This window comes from Ursus arctos, unplaced genomic scaffold (genome assembly GCF_023065955.2).
Source record: "Ursus arctos isolate Adak ecotype North America unplaced genomic scaffold, UrsArc2.0 scaffold_26, whole genome shotgun sequence".
Lineage (NCBI taxonomy): Eukaryota > Metazoa > Chordata > Mammalia > Carnivora > Ursidae > Ursus > Ursus arctos.
In genome coordinates this window covers 1,765,463-1,791,512 of record NW_026622941.1, presented here as the reverse complement: position 1 = coordinate 1,791,512, position 26,050 = coordinate 1,765,463, and the positions used below count along the sequence as shown (strand labels likewise).

Sequence of the window (26,050 nt, the reverse complement as noted above, 5' to 3'; positions counted from 1 at the left end):
GGAGACTGGGGCTCAAGTTTCGGCTGGACCTTGACCTGGCTGTGGAAGCTAGGGCATGCGGCTTGCTTTCTCGGGGCCTGAGTGCCATACCTCTGAGAGGAGATGCTGGGGCCAGATGGTGTCTAGGGCACTCCCAGCTCTGCCATGGCTGAGCTTGCGCCCCTTCCTCACCCCCACTCTCCTTTCGTCTCCTCACATGGCTTTCTTCTGTCGACTCAGCGAAGGCCTGAGGCTGTCCTGAAGGGGTAGAAGAGGGCAGCTCTGTGAGGCTTTGTGAAGATGGCTGCTGGGTGTCAATGAAGGGAGAACAGGGAGAGCAGAAATGAAGGACAGAGGGCTCTGCTTTGTGGCCGGCCTTCTTTTTCCAGCCCACACACAAAGTATCCCCGGCACAAACAAATGCAACTGTTACATGCTTTGGAAGCCTGATTGGGTCACACATAACTTGCACAGTAATTTCATACGAAACTTCAATTACCCTTCTTTTCCAGTTCAAGCCTGATAAGGTCAAATATTTGAAAGCTGCCAGCCAGATGGAAGCCATGTCTCCCAAAGGCTCGGATGTTGTGTAACTCCATCTGTGTGGTGACTGGCCTGGGCTGTTGTGTTCAGGGAAGTGTGAGAGAGTCTTGCCAACCTTGGATGTGGCATTGAGGGCAAGACATGACTAGGTGTTGTTGGTTCTCTCTGGGAGGGCAGTCCAGGTGTGCTCTGGAGTGGGCTGGGAGAAGTTGCTGGAGAACCGGCATCTTCCAGGGGCTGGGGAAGGAGGGTGTAACTCCTCGTGTCTCACACCACCCTTTAGCACTGCCAACTCAAGAGATCACGTTGGCTTGAAATAGTTTACCTTTAGTGAGCATGGACTGGTGTTAACAAATCCCATTTATCCTTGTAGTAGTATTCCTGTTTCACCCATAAGCGGCCTGAGCACCAAAGAGGTAGGCTAACTTAGCAAAGATCACCCAGCTAAAAGGGGGAGTGCTGAGACTCAAACTGAGATGTATCTCACTCCAAAGCTCATCTTCTTTGTACCTTGGCACTTCGTATCTCCTGGGTTCATCCCTTCACCTGAAGCCATTGCCCTTGGGCATGGAGTCTGGGAGCCACGGGCGAAGGGGAGGGAGGGGCCCCTCAGTGACTGAAGCCCAGAGCCGCAGTCTGGAGAGGGTGACAGCTTGAAGAAACCACGTGCTCTAGCAGAGGCGAACTGAGCACTTTAGAATGCTAAGCTGCCTGGAGCTAACCTTTGGGCCAGTCTCATCTTGGCTGCTTTGGTTTCACGTCCAAATTTAGTTGTGAACTCTGAAAGAGCAAGGTCCCTGGCTGGGCAGATGTTACTGGAGAGCTTGTGTGGGTGGGTGTCTGTGTGCGTGTCTGTGTGGGTGAATGTGCAACCCGAGGAGGCTGGTGGCTTGTCGAGGCAGGGAGAGCATCTCACGTGTCTGAGAACATCCCACAGTGCCCACCCCAGTGGGGCCCACACACCCAGCCGTTCTTGACCACTTGCCCTGTGCTAGCACTGTGGGGGCCGCAGAGTGGGAGGAGATGGGGTTCTGCTCTCGGTTCTGTCTGAGCAGGGAGAGAAGCCACGTACATGCTTCAAGTAGGTACAAGGAAGGCAGCGGCAAAGACTGTGGGCAGCACAGAGGAAGGCGCTGGGGCTCTGTGCCTGCAAGTCCCACACTGGGGACACGCACATGTTTGTATGTGCACATTCGTACGTGTGTGTGTATGTACTCCAGGGTGAACTCCACGCTTTCCTGAACTTTCTCCTTGGCAGGCAGCAGCTGCTCTCCCTTCCCCCATCACTGACGCTTTCACACAACCGTGTGACCACGGATGATTTGGGGTCAGTGAGTGGGGGCTCCATAACTCCTTGGCTCAAGTGGGAAGTTGGACCAAGCATTTGCATCCTGAGTGGGAGTCCTAAGCTCCTAGTTTTATAAAGAAAACCGCCTTTCTTTATAAAAGGCAAACAGTGCTCTTCAGCAAACACTGTCTAGTTGCAGGCTGCCAGCGGACCACCCAGTAGCGAAGCTACGTTTAGTCCATGCGTGTTTTATATTAAAGGGCACTTCAGTGGAGTACTGAGTGCAGAGAGCAGATGAAAGCAAATGCCCCATTTGCCCCAGTGACCTCCACCTGCTAGCTCTGACCTTTAGAAAGATGCTTCCAAGTCACCCAAAGATTCCACATCTCTGTTCTTACCCTTCGGGAGCCATTAGCTCCTGTTGCACAGATTGGGAAAACCAAATAAATCTAGAAAGGCTGCCAAATGAAACAGACATTCAAGGAGAGCTAATGAACAGGTGACGGTAGTTCCAGCAGCATCCTGCTCCCAAACCTGAGTGCATCAGAGAGGACCAGGAGGAGCAGCTTAATAAGTCAGCGGGTAGTTCAGAAGCCGGGCACTGTGGAGTGCAAACACTACACATCCCGCTCTGAAGGAGTCATGGCCATCGTGGTCCGTGTTTGTTGAGACTCAGGAGGGTGGCCCTAGGTAAGTGGCTGTCCTATTAGGTAGGTGCTTTTCAGATTCAATTATTTATTAGCATAAAGGAGGGAATTGAGGAGTGGGTGGGGGCACTGAGCATCCCTCTAGGAAGCCTATTTCTTTTGCCAGCATGTTCCAAATGATGAACTCTTCTGCCACCCACATGTGAATTCTAGAATCAGTGAGTGCCAGAAATTATATAGGATCTTAGAGATCATTTGGTAAACTCCTTCATTTTACTGATGATGTAAACACAGGGAGGAAGAGGAATTCATCCAGCGTCACTTGGCTCCCTAGTGGAGGAAAGAGGAGGAGACCCGTGTACCCAGCCCTGGTGCTTGGTCCTCGTGGCCCAAGGCGAGCTGATGAGGAAGTGAGATCAGCTGGGGCTGTGTATGCTTTAGTGGAAATGTGGAGGGTCGTGAATTGCTGACTCTGGGTGGGGTCTCTGTTGAGGTGCCTGCAAAGGCCTTCGTGGTGCTGAGCCTCATGGCTCTTCTCAGTTGGGGCCTCCCTACGCCTCCTTCATTGCTGCAGGCCCCGGGGATCCAGCTTATTTTAATAACAACATCGACAATAAACGCAATACCGATTAATGCCCACTGTTTGGTGAGAACCTCGTATATGGCTGTGCCATGCCCAGTGCTTGCAAATGTCTTAAAATCCTTGAAACAGCTCCGAGGTCCCTGAGTCTCAGAGATGTTAACTAAGTTGCCCAGGCCCACGGGGCTTGTAAGTGGCCGCACAGAGCACGAGCTTGGGTCTCGTGTGACTCCCGATCTTTGCCTTTAGCCACTAGATTCCACAGCTTTCTTTTCTAGCAGCCACTATCCACTTAATTCCCTTGCAGCCTGTCTCTAAAACTCAGTATTTACAGATCCTGTGTTCTTCTTTCCTGCTCTTTCCTGCAGTCTTCATAGTCCAGCACTAGATTCACGTTGTCTTAAAGGTTACAACCTTCCTAATTACTGTGAGGACATAGTCAGAGGAGAGCCCCATAAACAGGGTGACAAGGGTGCAGAGATTATAGAGTTTTACAGCGTTTCTGCCGCCCTGGTTTCTGCTCCGTTGAATCATAACTCCATTCTGAGATGAAGAATGAAGGTGATGCTGACCTCTGCCTTCCAGTTTCGGGTTTTCAACAGTAGACTTTCCCAGCGCTCCCCATCTGCTCCCTTTTGGCCCAGGCTTTCGATGCACCTGAGTCTGGACAGCACTAGAGTCACCCGTGGGGAACTTGGGTCTCCAAGGACCCTTCGCCTAGGTGGCAGCCCTCGCCCTGCCTCTCTGCCACACACGAGGATGGCCCTCATCAGTTGCTTTCCTCAGTCCTCCAAGGAGGAAAAGATGGAAGACAGGGGCCAGGAGCGGTCAGGTACTGGTGGCCAGAAGGTGTCAGATGAAGCCAAGCAGAAAGAAGAGAAAAGGCAGCTTGGGGCTCAGGAAGGAGCGGGACCCCCCCCCCCCCCACAGGGGTTGGGGAGAGAGCTCAAGAGGTTCCTGGCGGCAAGAGGCTCCGAGGAAGGAGCCTGAATTTAAGATGCCAGAGAAATTGGAGGGCTTGGGGGTGGCTGAGTCCATCCTAGCCTGTGTCACATTGGATGGGGGCCGTGTGCTTCTCTAGGCCTTGGTTTCGTCATTAGTAGTGGGAATAATGTAACTTGTTTCCTCACCTAAAAACTATCAGGACGCTGAGTAGCAATCACACTCCTTCAGTGAACACTCTTTTTATATCTGATGTGCGCCAGGCGCTGGGCTGGGTACCAGAGCTAGAGAGATGAACGTGTCACAGCCTGCCCTGGAGATACTCCAGGTGCCCAGAGCAGAGCCTTTGGACAAGACTGAAACTGTGGAAAGCCAGGGATTGATCTAACGTTCTGATCACCCATCTCTCCCAGCCACAGACCTGACGCTTGGTGTTGAGTGGTGCCTGAGAACACCGTAGATGTATTTGGGCGTGCGTCTGGTTTCACTCGGTTGTGAAGACATGTTTGTGTATGTGCATCTGTGATTTATTTGATAATTGGAAACAATTTATGACCAAAATTCTTTGCATCCTTTTCTGGGCCTGAGTCACGTGCTGAGGGCTGGAGCAGAAGGTCGTGCACGTGGGTAAGGGTAGAGACTTGTCCTGCCACACACAGCCCTGTGGACTGGTCTGAATTCACCCTTGCCAGCCCTTCCTGAAGGACAGCTGCCTTCGCCTTCCAGCTCTCTGTTCCTGAGAAGGCAGCCCCCCACTTCCTATCTCTTTCCTCTTAGAATGTTCTTTCAAGGGCTGCAGGTCCAACACTGTGATCTCTCTGCTTTTCATAAAAAAATTTAAGTTTTAATATTTTTATAATATGTAAAACTTACATAATATGAAGTTTACCATCTTACTGTTTTTTTTTAGTGTATAATTTAGTGGCATTAAGTACATTCATATCATTGCTCTGCAGTCACCACCAGCCTTTTTCATCTTCCCAGCGGAATTCCATACCCATTAAACACAACCACCCCCCCGCCCCTTCTCTCCCCAGCCCCTGGCAACCACCCCCCTACTCTGTGTGTCTATAGCTAGGACTCCTCTCAGTACCTCACAGAAGTGGAATCAGACAGTATTTATTTTATGACGTGCTGACATCACTTAGCGTCATGTTATCAAGGTTCATCCATTTTGCAGCCTGTGTCAGAATTTCTCTCCTTTTTAAGACTGAATAACAGGCCATTGTACATATAGACCACGGTTCGTTTATTCATTCATCTGTCGATGGACACCTGGGCTGTTTTCAGCTTTTGGCGATGGTGAATAATGTGGCTCTGAAACTTGGTGTGCAGTGTCTGAGTCGTTGCCTTCGGTTCTTTCGAATATAAACTTAAAAGCGATCTTGCTGCATCATACAGTAATTCTGTGTTTAATTTTTTGAGGAAGCTCCAGACTACTTCCCATAACCATTGCACCATTTTATGTCCCCACCAGCCATGCACAAGGGCCATCCTTCCTCCGCGTCCTTGCCAATGCTTGCCATTTTCTGATTTTTTTGACAAAACTGTCTTAATGGGGGAGGGGTGAAGGGCTCTCTAGGGCTCTGAGGACTTCCACGTGAACCACGTGGGGCCCCAGGGGTCACTGGGGAAACCCCGGAATAATATATTAGAGACGAAACAAGGGCTGGAGGGTCCTACGCTCTCTGTTGCCCTCCCTTGCTGAGTGACCACTTCAGTTGACCTTGCCCTGTGAGCAGACTGGAGGCAGCCTCTGAGGATGGCCGAGCACACTCTCGAGCCAGGAGCCCTGCCCGTGAGCAGAGGGAGTGGATGTCAGGCTGACTTTCTCGGCCCTGATCTTCGAAGTCTGTGGGGAGGAGAGCCGGGCACCGTGGAACTCCATAGGAGTTAGACTGGCTGGGAGGGGTGATTGGGGCAGTGCGATACCAGACCCACAAGTTCTGGACCTGAGGCTCTGAGCTAGGAGACCTCTCATGGTGTTTGATTGAGCCTCCTCATTCTAAAGAGAAGGAAACTGAAGGCCAAAGAAGGAAAGCGGCGTATCTGCCTCGCACAGAACAGGTGGGTGTTGGAGAGGGGAGACAGGGATTCGGCTCTCTTGACTTCCGGTCTGGTTCTTCTCCCACCACACTCGGGAAGCAGTCGAGATGGCTTCATAGCTCTTCGAAGCTTAATATTTACCAAGGAATAACTAGCTCGGGGGGACTCGCTTATTTTTTCGTTGCCTTCCACCTTCTTGTCTGCCTGCTGTCTGGCAGAGGTTCTGTGGGGATTAAGGAGATAAATGGCTTTGACTTTTCCAAATGAAGGAAGCATTATACTTTATACAAAGCATTGTTATTCAATAGCCTGTGAGTGCAGAGGAATAAGCTAATGTGTTTCTTTTGTCCCACCTTAATGAGAATTAGAGACACCAAGAGTAGGACAAATGGGCCATGTATGGGTTTGTGTGTATTAGGTTTTTAGTGTGTAAATATGTGCAGTCACACCCCCCCCCCCACGTGTATACATGAGCAATCCCACAGAGAATGGAAGAGGAACTTCAGAGCCTTTCACTAAGAGAGGTTCCTTGGAAAATGGAGCACTGTTTTCAAGGATCTCTGGAATCTTCTGTATTCTGAATTCTCTGGATGGATTCATTTTTTCACAAATTGACACTATTAAATTTATATGCGAGATATAGCAGTTTTTAAGAGGTGGTTGCTTAACATGGAGGATATGCTTCTGGGAAAAGGGTCTTTTTTTTTTTTTAAATAAAACAACTTTCATGTTTTATTTTACTTCATTGGTAATGAGATATTCTTCTTTGGTGCCCTGAGGCTTTATATGTGGACATCTGTGGAAGGATTCTTATTAAGTATCTTTGTATTTGGGTAGTACTTTCATAGACCTAATCTCATTTAGTCTTTACGATTGTCCCGTGAGGAATGTGTTATTATCTGTTATTTTACAGATGAGTAAACTGAGAAGTGTGCATCCCTTGGTGCTCGGCAGTATGGCTGGCGGTGGGGGTGACACTCACGGGGTCAGGGGCGACGCCTCCAGCCGAAGGAAAGCCCCTCCCTCCTTCCAGTGTCTCATTCTGCTCTAGCTTCTTCGAAGGGCTGGTGCCGATGTGGATGGCACCCTCAGACCCGGGGCCTGAACCCAGGGGTCCTGGTGTCTTTCTCTACGACACGCACACATACCTGTTCATACCTCCTGGAGCCCAGTTGTTATTTAATGGACTTCTTGTTACGAATCATGATGACAAGAAAAAAGAAAGCATCTTGCCCAGATATGTATCTTGGCTAATTTTCAAATCAACTTTGCCCTAAACCTAGATATTTTGTTTACAAAGTACTGCAGCTGGAGACCCAGGGATGCAATTATCCTTTGTCCCGAGCTGAGGTTCAAGGCAGCAGAGGGCTGTATGAAGGTGCTTGTTGAGTTTTCACAGGACTCCTTGTTTCCGTGTAGCTGCAGGCCGATGCTTGTGTTTTCTTGCAGTGCTGGGGAGCGGGAGGAGGCTGCAGGCAGGCCAGGAAGGTGGGTGACCTGTTTGCCAGGTGGGGTTGGTGTGCACTGCCTCCCCCAACACCCCCAGAATTGGTCTGGCAGCGGCTAGACAAGAATCTGATACTGGTTTGGCTACAGTAATTTTGGAAGTATACTTAAATAATAAACCAAAACCATAACCTTTTTTCCTTCTGATCACCAAAGAGTTATTTACTGTACAGAATTTGGAAAATACGATAATTTCAAAAAGAGCTAGTTCTTACAAGTTTCTTACTCTCAGCACTATTCTGAGAGTTTTATATTTATTAACTTATTTGATCATCCTAATGATGCTGGGGGTTAGGCAGTGTTATGATTTCTACTTTACAAATAAGGAACCTTGGGTACCGAGAGGTGAGGTGACCATTCCAGCCACACAGGTAGTGAGTAGCAGAGCTAGAATCTGCATCTAGACTTTCCAAGTCCGTGGCCCTGAGTTCTAGGTTGAACTGCCTCTCTGCAATGAATGTGGCCACCTGAGGATAACCACTAGTATCCATCCATCATTCCTTCCCTCCTCCCTCTCTCCCTCCCTCCCTACTTCCTTCCTTCCTCCCCCCTCCCTCCTTCCTTCCTTCCTTCCTCCGTTCCTCCCTTCCTTCTTTCCTTCCTTCCTACTACTTTTATAAATTTTTATTCTAGCCATTTATAGGACAAAAATCTAGATAGACACATAAGTCTATTAACGGTGCTTTTTCTGAGGTAGGGGACTTAATGATATGCATTTTTAAATTGTTGGACTTTTCTGTTTTTCATCAATAAGTGTGTTTTCCTTTCAAGTTTAGTAAAAACAATAGAGATCTTAAATCCTTTTTTCATGCTCTTGATCTAGAAAGATGACTTTTTAAAAGATTGAAGTATAGTTGAACCACTAAGAATATTTCTATGTGTGTCCTTCTAGTGTTTCTTCTATGGAAAAAAAAAGTGTTTTTTAAAAAATTGGGGTCCTACAGTACATTCATTTTTGGGCCCTGTTTCTATTGCTTAATATCATGTGAACTTTTTTTCTATATTGTTTTTCAAAACATGATTTTTATGGCTTCTAAAATTCTATTATGTGGACATGGCATCTCAGGCCAGTCCCCCTGTGATGGGGCTTATAGGTGCTTTTTAGTTTGGTGTTGGTATAATTTACACTGTGGTGAATACCCGGGTAGGTTGCTTTGTCGGAGTCTTGGGTAGCTTCTGAGAAGGGTAGTGGAATGATTGAATTCCTTAAAGACTCTCATTAGGAGTGCTAAATTGCTTTCCCTACAGGGCTGATCAGCCCATGCTTCCTGCTGGGCAGGGTTCTGGAGTTCAGCTTCCCCTGCCCCCAGCGGGGCTGAGGAGGCTCCAGGCACAGTCGGACCTTCTCTCCTGCAGAACAGAAGCTCTCCTGGCCTGGAGGGTCTGATTCTGTTAGCTCTGAGCTCTGAGCCTCAGCAGGGCTGAGCTGCCACATGCCATTCCTCTGTGGCCGTCTCGCTGGGCATTCACAGGCATAGAATGGAGTCAGAGGGATTACTGCTGGTTCCCAAGGGTGCTTGGCCTACTTCACTGGGTGCACTATGTGGTCAGATGAGTATTAACCAAGTGAGACTTCCTGTCACCCCATCCTCACAGATGGTGAGAAGGAAGGAGGTTGGGATCACTGAATACATTAAAAACTGCCCTTCCAAGATGGCGCTGCCTCATAAATTCTAGTTCTGGTGATTGGGAAAGGTGCAGAGACTCTGTGTCTCTGTTTTCCTACCAATAAAATGGCGCCAAAGCAGCAAAACCCTCTATATCTTGGGGCCAGAAGTTGAAGTAATTAAAAATGTCATGGGAAAAAAATATAATGGGACAATTACAGTTTGAGATATTCACTTATTCGTTCAACACATCTTTGTTGGACACACACCATACTCTAGGCTGTTCTGGACTCTGGGGCAATACGGTGGTGAACAAAATAGACAAGGGTGCCTGCTGCTTGGGGCTTCCCTTCTGATGGGAGATAAGAAACAAATATTCACCTAACATGAAATAAACACAGAAGGGGCTCAGTCAGTTGATCGTACAACTCTTGTTTTCGCTCAGGTCATGATCTCAGGGTCGTGGGATTGAGTCCCCCCACCCCGTCAGCCTTTGTGCTCAGCAGGGCATCTGCTTAGGATTCTCTCCCTCTCTCTCTGCCCCTCCACCCCTGCCCCCACTTGTGACCTCTCTTTCTAAAGAAAGAAATAAACACACATATGACATACTAATCTAAAATAACTGAATAACATCATCTCTGTAAACTTCTGTATAGAAATCTCTGAAGGCCTGGGGCGCCTGGGTGGCACAGCGGTTAAGCGTCTGCCTTCGGCTCAGGGTGTGATCCTGGCGTTCTGGGATCGAGCCCCACATCAGGCTCCTCCGCTATGAGCCTGCTTCTTCCTCTCCCACTCCCCCTGCTTGTGTTCCCTCTCTCGCTGGCTGTCTCTATCTCTGTCGAATAAATAAATAAAATCTTTAAAAAAAAAAAGAAAAAAAAAAGAAATCTCTGAAGGCCAAATAAAAATTCTGCAAAAGAACTTCCATGCAGCAAATGTGTTTTGAGCACCTACTAGGTGATGACCAGTCTCCCAGGGTTTCTGAGGCCACAAAGCTGGTTCCGGCTCTCAAGGAGCTTCCAGGTCACTGGGAGAATACAAGAAGGGCCCCCATACCAGAGGGTGACCCTTCTCAGGCACTCACTAGCTGGAGCCAAGGAGACCCAGAGCCAGTGTCTGGTCTTCTCAGTGTTGTGCCAGTCTGTGGCATCCAGAAGGCTTTTCTGTTTTTCTAGCTGGTATCTGACCTCAGTCAGGGCTGCATCTGTTTCTTTCACTACAATGGCTACTTTGCAGTGGCCTTGAAGAAAGTAGAAATTCTGACTTTTTATAAACTTGAACTGATCTGCTGGGTCCTGTAATTTAGGTTAGCCATCACCACAGGGTGATAGGCGCCTTTGTTCAAATAGCAGGAGGTTGAGATTTCCCTCCTCTCCCTGCTTGGACATAAGAGGAAGAAATGCTTTATTATCATTACAATTTATTATCTTTGGTTGGAGAATGTGGTTTAGAGTGTGTATCTGTAAGTTTGTTTTCTAACATTTTTCTTTGCCTGCTTTCTGATCTCAGTATGACCTTGAGTAATGTGAGGGAAATGGCTTTCTGGTTAGTGTCCTCTAGCCAAGGTCATACTGACAGATCTCCTCTGCAGGGACTTCCATGGGAGTCCCTCCGAGGATGCCTTTTCCTTTCTTTCTCTCCTTTTGACTAGCTGCCCTGTGAAGAACAGAGAAAAGATTTAGTTTGCTGGATCACTAGAAGGTGTGAACGACAGTAGCTTGACCACTCTTCCCGTCAGCTTGGGCTTCTGAAATAGTCCAGGTTCTTTGCTTTGGCTCCATCATTAGAGAGGAGTGGGATGTCGAATAGGAAAGAGATGGTTTTATTTAAGGCCGTGTCTGAACAATTTAGTTGAGGGGATGGCCACAGATGACCTTGGGTCCCTGTCTTTGTTTCAGAGCAGGTTTGTCTACTGTGGTCATGGGCCTGTTCTGAGCATCTCCATCTCTCATGAGCAGTGTTCATAGAAGGGTGAGGGGAGAGTGGAAGAGAATGTTGTTGAAAAGAGTGTGAAAATGGCTCCAGTGATGAAAGACCTCGATGTGAGACAGGAATCCATCAAAATTCTAGAGGAGAACATAGGCAGCAACCTCTACGACATCGGCCAAAGCAACCTTTTTCATGATACATCCCCAAAGGCAAGAGAAACAAAAGATAAAATGAATTTATGGAACTTCATCAAGATAAAAAGTTTCTGCACAGCCAAGGAAACAGTAAGAAAAACTAAGAGGCAGCCCACGGAATGGGAGAATATATTTGCAAATGACACTACAGATAAAGGACTGGTATCCAAGATCTACAAAGAACTTCTCAAACTCAATACACGAGAAACAAATAAATCAAAAAATGGGCAGAAGATATGAACAGACACTTTTCCAATGAAGACATACAAATGGCTAACAGACACATGAAAAAATGTTCAAAATCATTAGCCATCAAGGAAATTCAAATCAAAACCACACTGAGATACCACCTTACGCCAGTTAGAATGGCAAAAATAGACAAGGCAAGAAACAACAATTGTTGGAGAGGATGTGGAGAAAGGGGATCCTTCCTACATTGTTGGTGGGAATGCAAGTTGGTACAGCCACTCTGGAAAACAGTGTGGAGGTCCCTTAAAAAGTTAAAAATTGAGCTACCCTATGATCCAGCCATTGTACTACTGGGTGTTTACCCCAAAGATACAGACGTAGTGAAGAGAAGGGCCATATGCACCCCAATGTTCATAGCAGCAATGTCCACAATAGCTAAATCGTGGAAGGAGCCGAGATGCCCTTCAACAGATGACTGGATTAAGAAGTTGTGGTCTATATATACAATGGAATATTACTCAGCTATCAGAAAGAACGAGTTCTCAACATTTGCTACAACATGGACGGCACTGGAGGAGATAATGCTAAGTGAAATAAGTCAAGCAGAGAAAGACAACTATCATATGATTTCTCTCATCTATGGAACATAAGAACTAGGATGATCGGTAGGGGAAGAAAGGGATAAAGAAAGGGGGGGGTAATCAGAAGGGGGAATGAAACATGAGAGACTATGGACTATGAGAAACAAACTGAGGGCCTCAGAGGGGAGGGGGGTGGGGGAATGGGATAGACTGGTGACGGGTAGTAAGGAGGGCACGTATTGCATGGTGCACTGGGTGTTATCCACAACTAATGAATCATCGAGCTTTACATCGGAAACCGGGGATGTACTGTATGGTGACTAACATAATATAATAAAAAATCATTAAAAAAAAAAAAAAAAAGAAAATGGCTCCAGTGAGAGGTAGAGGCAGCAGATGTGACACATTGTGAAGACCTTTTGGGTGATCGATCTGGGGAGAGGTTCCATTTCAGCTGGGATGTCCTGGGGCTCTCTTAGGATCCACTCAGGTTGGGGGGGAAACAGCTTCTCCATCTGCCCCTTTGGATCATTAGTTTCCCTTCATCAAAAGACTTTTGGTTTCTAATGTTGTTTGCTGGGTCTCAGACTCTCTTATGCTTTAACACATGCCTTTTTGCATAGGGTGGTTATTTCCTGATAAGAAAATCCACCACCTATCAGAATTTGAATCAGTTCTTGATTGTTTTTTTTTTTAAAGTTCTGTCACAAATTATGCTCTTTCCATTAGGATTTCCTCTTAATGTAGGCCTGTGCTATCCTGTATGATGGCCACTAGCCATCTGTGGCTATTTACATGTAAATTAATTGAAATTAAATAAAATTTAAAATGTAGTTCTGTAGTTGCTCTTGCTACATTTCAAGTGCTTAAGAGTCAACAATGGCTGGTGGCTAGCATATTGAACATCGAAGAATTAATAGAACATTTTCATCATTGTAGATGTTCTAGACAGCAAGGCTATCGACCGTATGTCTCAGTCAGAGTTCAGAACTACAGTAGACTGTGCCATAGTCTTTTTGAGAAGAAACATAGTTAATACAGGAATTTAAGGGTCTACAAAATCATTGGTAGGGTTCGGAGAGCAGGCTCTAGGTTGGACCTCCAGGAATGACTCTCAGAACAAGGCTACAGAGCTGGCCCACCAAGGGGACCAGGACTCTGGTATAATTAGGAAGTTGGGGAATCTGGAAGCCACCGTGCCAAGAGCTGGCTCCAGGATCACACCACCTTATCCACGTTCCAGGCATCGGGAAAGCATCACCAGAGCCTCTCTGGCCTTGTAGCAGTGAAATAGATGCTCTCCCCACCAGACTTAGTTTCAGTCACTTCTTGAGTTGGCCAAACTCCATAGCCACTTCAGGAAGTCCAGCTTCAAGGGAGGTTGGAAATTAGAGTTTTTAGCTCTTTGGCTTCTGCAGGACAGGCAGGCGTGGCAGAAGGAGGTTGGAAGAGCTGCTGAGTTAGTTCACCGGTCTACCCCATCTGCCGCATGGGGTTGAGCCAGAGCTGATCCTTCTCTGCATGAGCACCACTGGGCTTAAGATGGACGGGGCGTCAGGTATCTTAAGACCAGGAGACAGTATCTTCCCTGTTCAAGTTTCCCAGCTATCTCTGTAACACTCTAGATAGAGAAGATTAATGGCCTCCTGCTTTCTAGTCATTTGGCCTTTAATGGGCAGAGAAAGCACGGTTTCTGTTTCAGGTTGGCTGCTACACTTTTAAAGAGAATGGAGGCGCCTGGTCGCCACAGTGAGATGACAGACAGCAAGAGCATGAAATGGGCTTCTGCAAAGGTCTTGGGTGACACCCTGGCCTGAGAGAAATCACTTCCTTTGCACTGGAGAGGTTGCTAAGTGAGAGGATGGTTAGGACTTGAGGAGGAAATGCATTTTCAGAACTGCCCAGTGTGAACTGCTGCTTCTTGCTCTCCATGAATCGATCTGGGTTGCAGGTGTGTGTACAAAGTCTCGTCTTTAGCAGTGACCTCCCTTATGCACGGATGAAGGTGCTAGGGCTAAGAGGGAGGTTGTGCTGTAGAAGGTCATCTGCACCACTGTACTTTTCTCCACACACGTGGCTAATTGGGGATTCTTTATTGTGCCAGGAGTTTGGGCGTCTCTATTCAAGGGTAGTTTGGAGGCAGGGAGATGGAGAGGCCACTGGCAGCCAGTGTCTGAACTCTGCTTATTTACATTAGAGGGTCAGGGTTGGGGTTTTTGGAAAGGAATTATTTAAGCCCAAAGCTGAGGAGAGAGAAGGAATCGCCAAGCCAAAAGCAGAGGGAATAACATTCTAAGTACATCTAAAGGTACTGTGGCATATAAGAAGTGAGCATTTCGGAGGAGTGAAAGGAGGCCAGTATGTGAGGATTGCATTGGACCAGGCTGAGAGGGGAACGCGATGAGCTCAGAGAAGTGGCAGGGGCCAGCCAATGTGTGCTTCATAAGTCATGGCAATGAGTCCAGATTTTGAAGATTCTCCAGATTTTATCTAGGAGAATGACAGAACCTGATTTATGATTTATATTTCTAAAAGGTCACTCTAGCTGCTGCATGTAGATTGGGTTGGGGACAGGCAAAGAGGGAGAGAAATGTCAGGGGGCTACTGCAGCATTCTGGGCAAGAAACAGATGGAGGCCTGGACTAGGGGGTGGCATGGGAGATGGAAGTCATGGCTCACAACCTCTTCTTTCAGAAATCTCCCCCACAAATGTATCCAAGAAGTAAGTGGAAGAGCCTGAATAAGCCCATGCTTTAGGGCATAGATGGGCTGACTCCATCATTTTCTAGTGTTTACCTGTTATCCGCCTACATCTTTATTATGACATCATCATATTGCAGTTGTTAGCAAATAGATATTGATCGTTTTCTGCAATAAGGCCCTGGATCAGGTGCATGGATGGAGATGGATTAAAAGGAAAAAAAACCCCACTTTTTCATCACTGAACACCTTCCGGGTCCCCAGCTCCATGCCTCACACATGGGGGTACCAGGGAAGCATAAGCCACCACCTCCTGACTTGGACTCTTTCCTTGGACCTTGCAGAGCAGAATGACCTGTGGCTGATCAGTTTGTGCAGGAGTCTTGCCCTTGTGCTGGTCCCTTGGAGAAGCAGCAGCCCCTGTGTGTGAGAGAAGGGAGTTGCTGTCTGAAGTCAGGGGAGCTGGACCATTTGACAGATGGGAATCATTTTCTTCTGCGTGTAGGTGAGGTCGCTGCTGTGGGCACCCACCTGTTTGTGTCGGGCCTGGTCTGCTGGGCCGCTGCTCTGGGGCTCTTTCAGGGACAAGAACATCAGTAAAAATAGTTGAGTAAGGCAGGAGCCAGAGCAGGCTTCAATGGTGGCATCTTTTCAGCTGGCAGCCAGGAGACAGAGCTTTGAATCAGCTTTATAATTTGAAAATTGGTCTCTTTGCATTGGGTGGTTATTTCGTGCTAACAATTTCATCAGGGACACAATGCTGCTTGCCCTTCCTCCATGGCACTGCTCTGGGTTCAAAAATGTTGAGCCTAAGGTGGTGATTTTTCATTCCTGGGATTCTTGGATGGTTGTACCCCCTTCCTGAGTGGGACCCGGAGATACTAAGAAAGTCTCGGGTCTGGGTAGGGAGCCATCCCAGTGGATGGGGGAAATTTGCTGTGAGAAAGAGAGGCTAAGCTGGGCCTTGAAGCGTAGCCCTAGTGGAGGCTAGCCCAGAGGGGCCCACACCTGTCTCGCCTCTGCGTGGCTCCGTGTTTACTATGGCAGTGCCCTCAGTCATGTCACATGTCTGTAGCAATGCTCAGAGCTTCCAGGACCAAAATAATGGAGGCTGTTTTTTTGTTCTTTGGCCAGGGAGAGGTTGACATTCCATTTTTCCCCACAGACTTCTTCGTAAGTACTTTCTCCAGATGGTGTGCTCCAGAGAGGTCCTTGTGCTCTGGGAATATAAATAAGGTCACCCGTGGTTCAGGGTGGCTCTGAAGCCAGCCTGCCAGGACATGGCTTTTAGACCCACATCTTGGCTCTGTGAGCCATGGTGACCCGCTCTCCAGGTCACTGCCTTGGGGTACATAGGATGCACCCCACATGCAGCCTTGCTGAGGTGATGGTTGTGTTCCCATGCTGGTGCTTCCTGCCTTCTTCCGAAGCATTGTTTAAACACTCCAGGATGGCTCAGTTTTTGGAACTGGCAAGTGGTAGGAGAGAGAAGCATGGAGACAGTGCTGGGGAGTGAGTACAAAGATTGGAGTTTGAAGACAGTAGTCTGCAAGAAGGTGTGAGGTGCTGCCGGCTTGTTGTGAGAAGAGATTTGAGGTCTGGAGAGGCTGACAGTGGTGGAAACATGGCCGCTTTAATGTGCGTGAAGGAAGAGAAGTTAGGCTAGGAACCAAAATAGAGTCGATTGAGTGTTGTCCATGCTGAGCAGGGAGGGAGTCTAGGAAGGAAAAATTATATATCACAGATTGAATGGACAAAATGAGAGTTCTGGTGCTCCCAGCAAACCCAGTAAGACATGAGATGAGGCCACTGGTCACTCCAATGCAGCCAGTAGAAATGCGGACACCTTCCACCTTCATTCACCCCAGAGGCGGCCTGAGGGTTACTGAAGAGGCTGTTGTCCTTCCTGTGAAGATCATGCCAAACATAAGGGATGTTCTTAGGTCAGAAATGCAGCAGCCCCTTCAACCTCAAGGCCCATAAGCCCAGTAGGAGACATGTTTTGCTCGTGGCCATGGACGTGAACACACACGTGTGTATGCATGTGGGGCACCTGGGTGAGTTCTGAGGAGGCGGAGTAAGTCTCGCAATGAACCGCGAGTCCTGTGCGTGCAGCAGAAATCTTTCATCGTCTCACTCTGTGACCTTTAATGAGTCATACGCTTCTTTGTTTTCTTATGTGTTAAATGGAGATGCGAATGCTTGCTGGTTACTGAAGCCGTTCTGGTACCTCGTGTGCCTTTATTAATTCAGATACTGCCTTCTAATTCCTTCCTCTGGGGTATTATGAGGAAAGTGAAGGCCCCAGTCATATCGGGGTCTTCCTTGCTTTATGCTTAGGATCCACACAGTGAGTGCAGGGAGGACAATGGCAAGGTATGTGAGAGAGAGTGCTTCTCATAGAAGTGTTGGGTTCTCCCTGATCCTGACATTGTGGGTAAAATACCCCGGGGTGTGGCAGCTGCCTGGAGCAGCTGGAGCAGAGGAAGGGGGGAGGGTGAACAGAATAGACGGTGAGACAGGAGCCGGTGTCACGTTGAGAATATAGCCATGAATCGAGTATAGTAAAAAAGGCAATTTTCCAGGCCCTGGAGAGTGGGGGCGGGGCTCTAATGCTACAGGGACCAGATGGCAATAGTGCAGGAGGCAACTGTCAGGGGGCAGCAAGGCAGTGGGCCAGCTGGTACTGAAGAAGACCTGATGTGCTCATCTTGGTATCATACAGGGCTGGTAAGTTCACGGCATCTGTGATACCATTCCCTACCATTTGTCCCCGCGGCAGACATCACTAATCTATCATGACGTACTTTCTTCTCTTACGTGGAGAAGTCTCAGGATCCTTTAGGTCCAGCATTTTGGGCAGTCATGTCAATCAGTTGGCATAAGAGTAGAAACTTATTTATTGTCTGTCACGGGTGTGATGACAGAAAGGACATAGATTTTGGAATTCAGCAGAAATGACAGCCCAGACAGGTACAAGCTTTGTAGCATTGAACAAGCATATTCGTCAGGTATTTTTTGGTTACGAAGGACAGAAGCCCAATTCGAGTTAGCCTGAGCTAAGTTACTTAAGTAATATGACCAGAAAGCTCAGGGTATGGCTAGATCAGGAGCCTGATGATTTTAGGGTCCATCTCTAGGACAGAGTGTCTCTGCATTCTGTCTGGCTAAGCCAGGTCATTGCTTATCCCCTGTGGGGTGGGGGGAGGGCAACAGGGCTGGTGATGGAGGTGATAGGGTCTAGCTAGCAGGTCACACTGGGAGCAGAAAGTCATCTTGAAGGTCAAACATAGAAGGATCAATCCAAGATAAGAGTGGGGAGGGGTGGCTGGGAGAGGTGCCAAGTGTTCATCTGCATACTAGTGAGTTGCAGCGAAGAGAGGGAAGGGGCTCCACAGGGCAGTTTGTCCTGGGCTCAGCAGCTTCCCTGGAAGAGCCTTATGTACACCGAGCAGAGCAGAGGGTCCTTGTGGGGAGCCTTGGAAACGACACACGTGCGACTGGTCCCCCTGCTCCAGCCACGGTTCTCTGGGCACTGGACATGGCATCAGACGCTAGGCTCGCTGTCCACACTATCCCCCATTCTCTGCTGCTTCTCTTCACCTGCTGCCCCCCGACCAGGTGACAAGTCTCAAGGTCATGAATCTGTTCTGGGGCATTAAGGTCTGGGCTCAGGCTGAGTGGATCCTGGGTAAACCTTGTAGGATTCTAGGTGAGGCATCCAGCTGATGAGACGGAGGAGTGCCCACCAAGTGTGCACAGTGTCTTAGGCGCAGTCTCGAAGGCTCTAGTTGCCTTAATACCAGAGAAGTGCGGATGCCTCTACTCTGAATTTCACTGCTCCTATGCAGGTTTCCTCCCTGTGTCCCTCTACCCCACCCTGTCAGTCTCTGCCATACACAGCCTCCTGTCCTGGGTATCAAATTCTGTATAATGAATCACTCCAAAACAAAGTGGCTTGTAGTAGCAAGCACCTGGCTGCCTCCCACGGTTTCTGGGGGTCAGAAATGGCTGGGGTTCTCGCATGAGGCTGCAGTCAGATGGTGAGCAGAGCAGCTGGGGGCTGGCTGGGAGTATCTCCCTGCACGTGGGCTCTCATGTCAGCTACTTTGGGCTTCCTCACCCCACGGCGCCCTCAGGGTGTGCAGTGCATTGTTTTGAAAGGCACATACTGTCATTTCTTATGTACTCAGTTGATCAAAATGGTCACCAAAGACCAACCCCATTTCAGGTGGAAGGGACATAGATCCTCTTTTTTTTTTTTTGATGATTTTTTATTATATTATGTTAGTCACCGTACAGTACATCCCCGGTTTCCGATGTAAAGTTCGATGATTCATTAGTTGCGTATAACACCCAGTGCACCATGCAATGCATGCCCTCCTTACTACCCATCACCGGCCTATCCCATTCCCCCACCCCCCTCCCCTCTGAGACCTTCAGTTTGTTTCTCATAGTCCATAGTCTCTCATGCTTCATTCCCCCCTTCATAGATCCTCTTTCTTAATGGGAGGGAAGTTAAAGGATTTGCTGACGTTACGTAAAACCATCACAGTCCCCGACCCCCTCCTATCCAACCAACACTCATTGTGTGGATGGGTTTGAGGTACCTGGATGTGACCTAACTTTGGTCCTATGCCTTCCTTTCATTATACTATTTTTATTTTTTGGAACTTGGGTACAGAGACTTGAGTGAATTACACTCTTCAATTCATTGTTCATTTGTCATCGTTGACTCATGCAATGACTCTCTCCATTCATTTATTCACTCATTCACTCTTCCCTTTTATCCCCATATCCTACTTTCCTTTTTTCCTCCTCACTTTCCTTAAACAACTGTTCTATTATATTTCATGCATATCCATTATTTGTATGTGTTCTTGTAAATGTAATTGACGTATATCACATTGCATATGTACTGTTTTCTGTGTCCTCCTTTTCTCACTTGTTCTGTATTTCCCGGTCCATATATGTGCCATGCATGTATGCTGTAATGCATACATCTCATGTCTGGTTGCCTAAAATGAGTCAGTGAGACTGGAGAGGAGGAGCGACATGTCCAAGGTCACACAGCCAAACTGGGACAAAAATAGTTTTCCTGACTCTTTTTTCATGTACCACCTCCCAGGCTCTTGCAATAGTTCAAAATAAGATTTTTTTTTAAAAAATTGCAAGTCTGGGGGCACCTGGGTGGCACAGCAGTTAAGCGTCTGCCTTCGGCTCAGGGCGTGATCCCGGCGTTATGGGATCGAGCCCCACGTCAGGCTCCTCCGCTGTGAGCCTGCTTCTTCCTCTCCCACTCCCCCTGTTTGTGTTCCCTCTCTCGCTGGCTGTCTCTATCTCTGTCGAATAAATAAACAAAATCTTTAAAAAAAATTGCAAGTCTGGGTTCCTATTCCAAGCTCTCCTGTTTTCTCCCTAGTAACTGCCGTCCTCTGTCCTCTCCCCCTTCAGGTTCTAACTATGGGAGCCCGCGCCCAGCTCATGCCAACATGAATGCCAATGCCGCTGCGGGGCTCGCCCCTGAGCACATCCCTACGCCGGGGGCAGCCCTGTCCTGGCAGGCGGCTATCGACGCGGCCCGGCAGGCCAAGCTGATGGGCAGCGCCGGCAACGCGACCATCTCCACGGTCAGCTCCACGCAGCGGAAGCGGCAGCAGTATGGGAAACCCAAGAAGCAGGGCAGCACGACTGCCACGCGCCCGCCCCGCGCCCTGCTCTGCCTGACTCTGAAGAACCCCATCCGGAGGGCATGCATCAGCATCGTCGAATGGAAATATCCTTTGTGCTCTGGCTTGGGTGGGGCGCCCCCAGGAGCCCTAGCGGGGCTGGCCCCACACTGGTTCCCAGACCCACTGCATCTTCATCACTGGGGCGCTATGTAAATGCAGAGTTTTAGGTTCTACCCGACACTCGATGATTCAGCGTGTCTGGGGGTAGGGCCCAGGAACCTGCTGGAGTAACCAGCAGAGTCACTTTTTTTCATATGTTTTTTTCATACCATGAGCAACATTTGAGAAAGTGATCCTGAGAAGTTATGAAATATCATCTCACCTAACGGAGCCTGTCCTGGGATCCGCTGCTCTTTTGGGTGAATAGTGGTTACATGCTGCTACCCCATAGCCTTCTTTGCCTCCCGTGTCATGGCACTGGTGCAGTTTCATGACTTCCGCTCTCTCTAGGATGAGGGAGCCCAAGAAGAGCAAGAGGGTGATCAGTGACCCACTCTGGCTCTTGGTTCAAGGCCTAGGTGCAGTGGTTCTCAAACTTTGCTGCACATTGGCATCGCCTGGAAAGTTGTAACAAAATACAGGTGCCTGAGCCCCATCCAGGCATATATAGAGCTCTCCAGGTGATTCTCATGTGTGGCCAGAGTGGAGAGCACTGGCGTGGAGTTTTAAACACAGATCCACTTTGTATGCGTAGAACCCAGTGAGTGGGTCCTTCATAGAAAATGGCTTTGAAGGGCCAGGCTCTCACTGTGGAATTATAGGCCCCTTAACATCATGGGAATTGTGGGGTGGTGGAGATTGAAAGGAGCTTCAAGATCAGTAGGTCCACCCCTGATTTTGCCCAGTGATGACATTGAGCCCCACATGGTCATAAGGTTAGTGACTGACAGGACTAGAACTCTGGTACTAAGTGTTGGGCATTTTCATAACAAGAATTCGTTCAGGCAGGGCTACCAAATTGCCTGGGGCTCAGGATGGGAGGGTTCCATGTCATTCATGAGTTTCCTTGGAAAGATTGAAAAGCCTTAGTAGGTAGTGGTTGAAAGGCAAAAGAAGATGGCTTGGGAGGGAAGAGCTTCTGTTTAGCAAGAAATGTCAGTTCTATAAATGTTTGAGCCCCTCAACTCAAAAAGTAACTTTAAGAGAAGGCAGTGTAAGCTGAGTGGCGGTTGGAGAGCTGGCCATCTGTCCTGAGTGGCCAAGCGTGCTTCAAGTTCCCAGAGGACCGGGTGAGAGGCTCGGTTCTGGGCAGCCCCAGCACGCTGCTGTCATAACTGCTCCATCAGAACGGTGCAGTGGAAGAGCTGGGAGCCATAAGGGTCAGGCTCCCCCAAAGGGGGGGCACTGAGGCTTGGAGAAGCTGAAGATCTTGCCTTGGTCACACAGCCTGCAACTGATAGAGCTGGGTTTCAAATCCAGGTTCCCTAGGTCCCCAGTCCACGCGTGTCCCACTCCCCTGCACCCATAGTGCAGAGGAGAAATGCTAGGGTAGGTGTTCACGGGATGCCATCCAGCCCACTGGGACACAGAGGGACCTGGATCTGGGGCCTGAACCATGCCCCATCATGGCATTGCCGCCTGTGTTCTGAATGGTCACGGGTCATCAGAATTGCCAGAGCTTCCGTTTCCTCAATTCCAAGGAGTAACCAAAGCATTAGCGAGGGCTGCGGGGGTCTGTGCCTGTGGAAGCACTCTCAGAAAAACACATCAGGGGACGTGTTCAGTGAGTACAAGTTAACTTTGTCAAGCCTGTTTTCCCCTCCCAGGACGGTCAGCTCCCTGACAGGCAGCATTGTGTGCAGAATGAAGTGCCAGGTGACGTACTAGCCTGGGAGGAAGGGAAGAGGGGAGCGAGCAGCACAGGGCAGGAGGGGGAGTGTGGAAGAGCATGTGGTGTCTGGTGCACTGTCCGTGGAAACTGGTCACAGAGCCACAGGAGGCCCGAAGCAGGGACTCGTGAAGAGATGGTTGACCCCGTCAGCAGCAGTGTTATCTGGGCCGTGACCAGTGCCACCTGTGGAGCTCAGCCGCCTCACTGCACCCCAGCTTGGGCAGAGGGGTGCTGCAGCCACCTCACCTGGGGGAATGTGCCCTCCCCCCCTGCAGGAGAGGAAGTGGGCCCAGCCTCTGCAGTGCTAGTCAGATGACATTCCCAGATTGCTTGGAAGGGTAGCTGGACAGGTCAGGAGATGATCTGGTGTACTCGCTCGTCAGTGTTCCTTGAAAGAGTGGAATCTGATGTTGTCATTAAGAAGGAAAGACAGTTTAAAAAATGATATGGTTGTCACAGGGTGACACAGTACGTTTCCAGGTCTTACCTGGCTTCTCCTCCACTTTGCGGCTCCTGACTTTTCTTATCTGCCTGATTGGTTTCTTTATACACTATTGTCTCCAGCAGTAGGCAGGGACTTTTAGCATAAGATGACGGATGGATAGCCTAGATTGGGGGAGGATGTAGAAGTGATAGTGTAAGAAACACCCCAAGCTTAGCCATCACCCACTTTGGTAGAAGGAACGAGTTGACGTTTGAGGACAGGTGCATGAGGTCTGACTCAGTTGAACTGATGTGCTCTAGCCCTGGTAGGGGGGGCACAAGGGACCAGAGGATGGGAATGAAACCGACCAGCCTCTGGGCCGAATGGGACTTCCCTAAACAGGTGGGGAAAGGGCTAAGAGGGAAGGGTTTTTGTGGTAGAAGGTCTAAAGCACGAACTTTCTAAAAATGCTTTAGGGTAACTTTAGGATAGATCCGGGTAGAGATCAGTGTAGAGTAAATAGTCCTTACAAACTCTGACTTTGGAACCAGACTTCCTGGGTTTGAATCCCATCCTACCACAAGCTGTGCGACATTGGGCAAGTTAGCATTTCACCTCACTGTGTCCTCAGTTAGAAATGGGGATGGTCACTGCACGCTTGCTTCGGGGGTTTGCATGGAGCGGGCAGAGCAGAGCCCACCACAGAGTAGGCGCGCGGTGTCAGCCACTGTCCTGCCTGTTGCTGTCACTGTCATCATCACCACCGCCAGTGTCATCACTGGTGCCTTGGCCAACTCAAGGGGCAGCACAGGGTATCGGAGGAGATGAGACAGTAGGTCTGGTTCTGGGCCTGGCCCTGCTACTTGTCAGCTTGGGAGCCGGGAGAGGTTGTATGTGTCGAGCTGGGGGTTAGACTGCATGTCATTGTCTTGATATCAAGGCACACAGAGAAAATGACAACCTTCATGAGGTGTGCTGGTAAATGGACCCTCGGCCACGCCTGTGGGGCTGAGGGGGATCCGTGACCAGCACACCAGCTAAAACCTTGACTAAGATGTCTTCCAGGCCCAGTGTTTCCCTGTTAACACAGTCTGAGGCCATTCATGGCAGGGGAATGAACACTGGACTCTGCCCTCAGGAAATTTGTGTTCTAGTCCTGACTGGGAAGTACCTGCCATGAGGTCTTGGGAAAGTTTCTCAGGCTCTCTGGGCCTCAGAGGTTTGGGCGAGATGATCTCTAAGGTCTCTCTCCCAGCTTCAGTTCATTAACTTGGTGAGTACAGGTTTCCCTGGGAGAGGAATTTGGCCCATTCTTCCAGGAATTTCTATCCTATTTCCCTTCCTCATCTTGTTAGGCTCCACGGACGAGGCTGGAAACATGGCAGTGTTGGGGAACCAGGGGAAGATGGGGCCCGAAGAGCATAAACTGGCCTTCCTCCGAAGCTTCAGCTGTAGGTACAGGCTGGAAGGACCATTATCACATTAACTGCCTTTTCTCTGGAGACTCTGTTCTGCCTGGTATTTCGATAAAGAAGTCTGGGCACAAGAGCCTCACTGAGGGCACCGCTACTGGTGAGTGAACTTGGCTTCTCCCTCTAGATCCCAGCACACAACAATGGAAGTCAAGAAGACCTAGAACATAGGCCTTGCCCACTGAAGGCAGGGCCTCCACAGACTGAAGAAGGTTAAGGTATCCCACATGGAGCTGTGCCTTGGAGGAAAGATGGTTGCCCCACCCTAAAGGCACAGTGTACACGGTGCTCTTGAGGGTCCAGAGCCCCCAGCTGTCATCACGTTCAGTGGAAGGTGTTAGGAAATAAAGTAGAAGAGAAAACAATAACCACTCTAAACTTCAGATCAACAGATCAGAAGTAAATCTCCAAATTTCAATGAAAAATCTTGATGTCAAGTTTGCCTGAATTCTGTCTCTCCTCTCCCACCCCCAGCTCAGGTCCCTGGGTGGCAGCGTGGAAATCACGAGAGCAGGGGTGTCTGGGGGACGGCCCGTCCCGACTGCCGCAGGCCCTGCTCTGTAGAAGCAACCCCGAGCACACATGGGGGAAAATGCAGTGCAATGCAATCTAAATAAATAAAAGAAGAAGAAAAAAGTTTTTAGAAATCTGTGTTTACTCTGGCACGCGACTGGCCTCCACTGCTTTTGACATATTAGGAAAAATTTTGGCGGGGAACCATTAGAAGCACTTAAAAAGGCATATGTTTCTTTTCAGAATACAAGGGGCTTGGAATGTATTGTTTAAACAAAATTCTTATGAATCTTTGATTCATTTTAAAATATATATATGTATGTTTGTTTCACTTGTGCTTTCAGCTGCATTGACTTCCTTAACTCCCTTCCTCAGACCATTTGAAATAATTATTTTACTGACTATTTTTGCCAATTGTGTGGCCTTAGCGATCTATATTCCCTTTCCAGAAGACGACTCCAACGCCACCAATTCCAACCTGGTAAGTCCACCATCCCATTGCTCTCTGCTTTTCTCCGTCGCTGGAGGACCTGCTCAGATCACACGGATTCAAGGGGGAGTGCGGGGAGAAGCGAGATGTGCGTTTGACATGCGCAGAAGTGCTGCCGAGCTCAGATCTCAAGTGCTGTTGCTCTTTATTCAAATCAGCACCTGTCTTATCACAGCCCGTTTTCAGAAAGAATATTCCAATTAGGTGGTGGTGAGCTGTGTGTGTGTGTGTGTGTGTGTGTGTGTGTGTGTGTGTGTGTGTTGAGGGCTATGAAATGTGCTGCATAAGTGGCAAGTGCAGGTGTTTGCGGGAGCTTTTATTCTTGGACGATTTCTGTATTTATTTTAAGTGACTGTGTCCCATTGGTAGGGTTTGCTCAGGTGATCTGTAGTATCACTGCACGAGAAACAATTTCTAGGAAGCTTTTAGGAAAGTTTCCTTTTGCAGCCAAGATGCATTATTTAGTTGAAAAGGTTTTATTTTCTTGGGAAAGGCGGCTTTCCATTTGGATTGTTGGGAAGCCAGTGCTGGCAATTCGGGGTTAGAATTTGTCCATGGAAAAAGCGCGGAGTGTGTTTACTTTTGGCTGAGCGTGAAGTCATTACAGAGGCCTTTGCTCCGTCTGGGCATGGGAGGAAAAGAGCTCTGGAATGCACTTGGCAAAATCGGGGCAGCCCGGGATGCCTCTGCCACAGGCCATAGGAAAATCCTGTCTCTCTCCCCCTCCCCCGCAGAGACACCATAACTTTTCATGTGATTCCCACCAAACGCATCTTTCCCTGTCGTCAGCACCTTCCTCTAATTAGTGAGATTGGACTGTCTGATGAGATCGTTTCGGAAAGAAGCAGGAGGGTTAC

The 26,050-nt window shown here is 48.7% G+C and overlaps 1 protein-coding gene across 3 annotated transcripts in view; it reads left to right on the top strand.

Moving 5' to 3' along the window:
* CACNA1C (calcium voltage-gated channel subunit alpha1 C) overlaps window positions 1-26,050 on the top strand; it is a 646,718-nt gene that overhangs the window by 38,127 nt on the left and 582,541 nt on the right. For all 3 annotated transcript variants that reach the window (XM_057319003.1, XM_057319002.1, XM_057319004.1), the window contains exons 2-3: window positions 20,186-20,516; window positions 25,079-25,184. In XM_057319003.1, coding sequence (XP_057174986.1) covers window positions 20,186-20,516; window positions 25,079-25,184 — 437 coding nt within the window. The remainder of the gene's footprint in view (window positions 1-20,185; window positions 20,517-25,078; window positions 25,185-26,050) is intronic.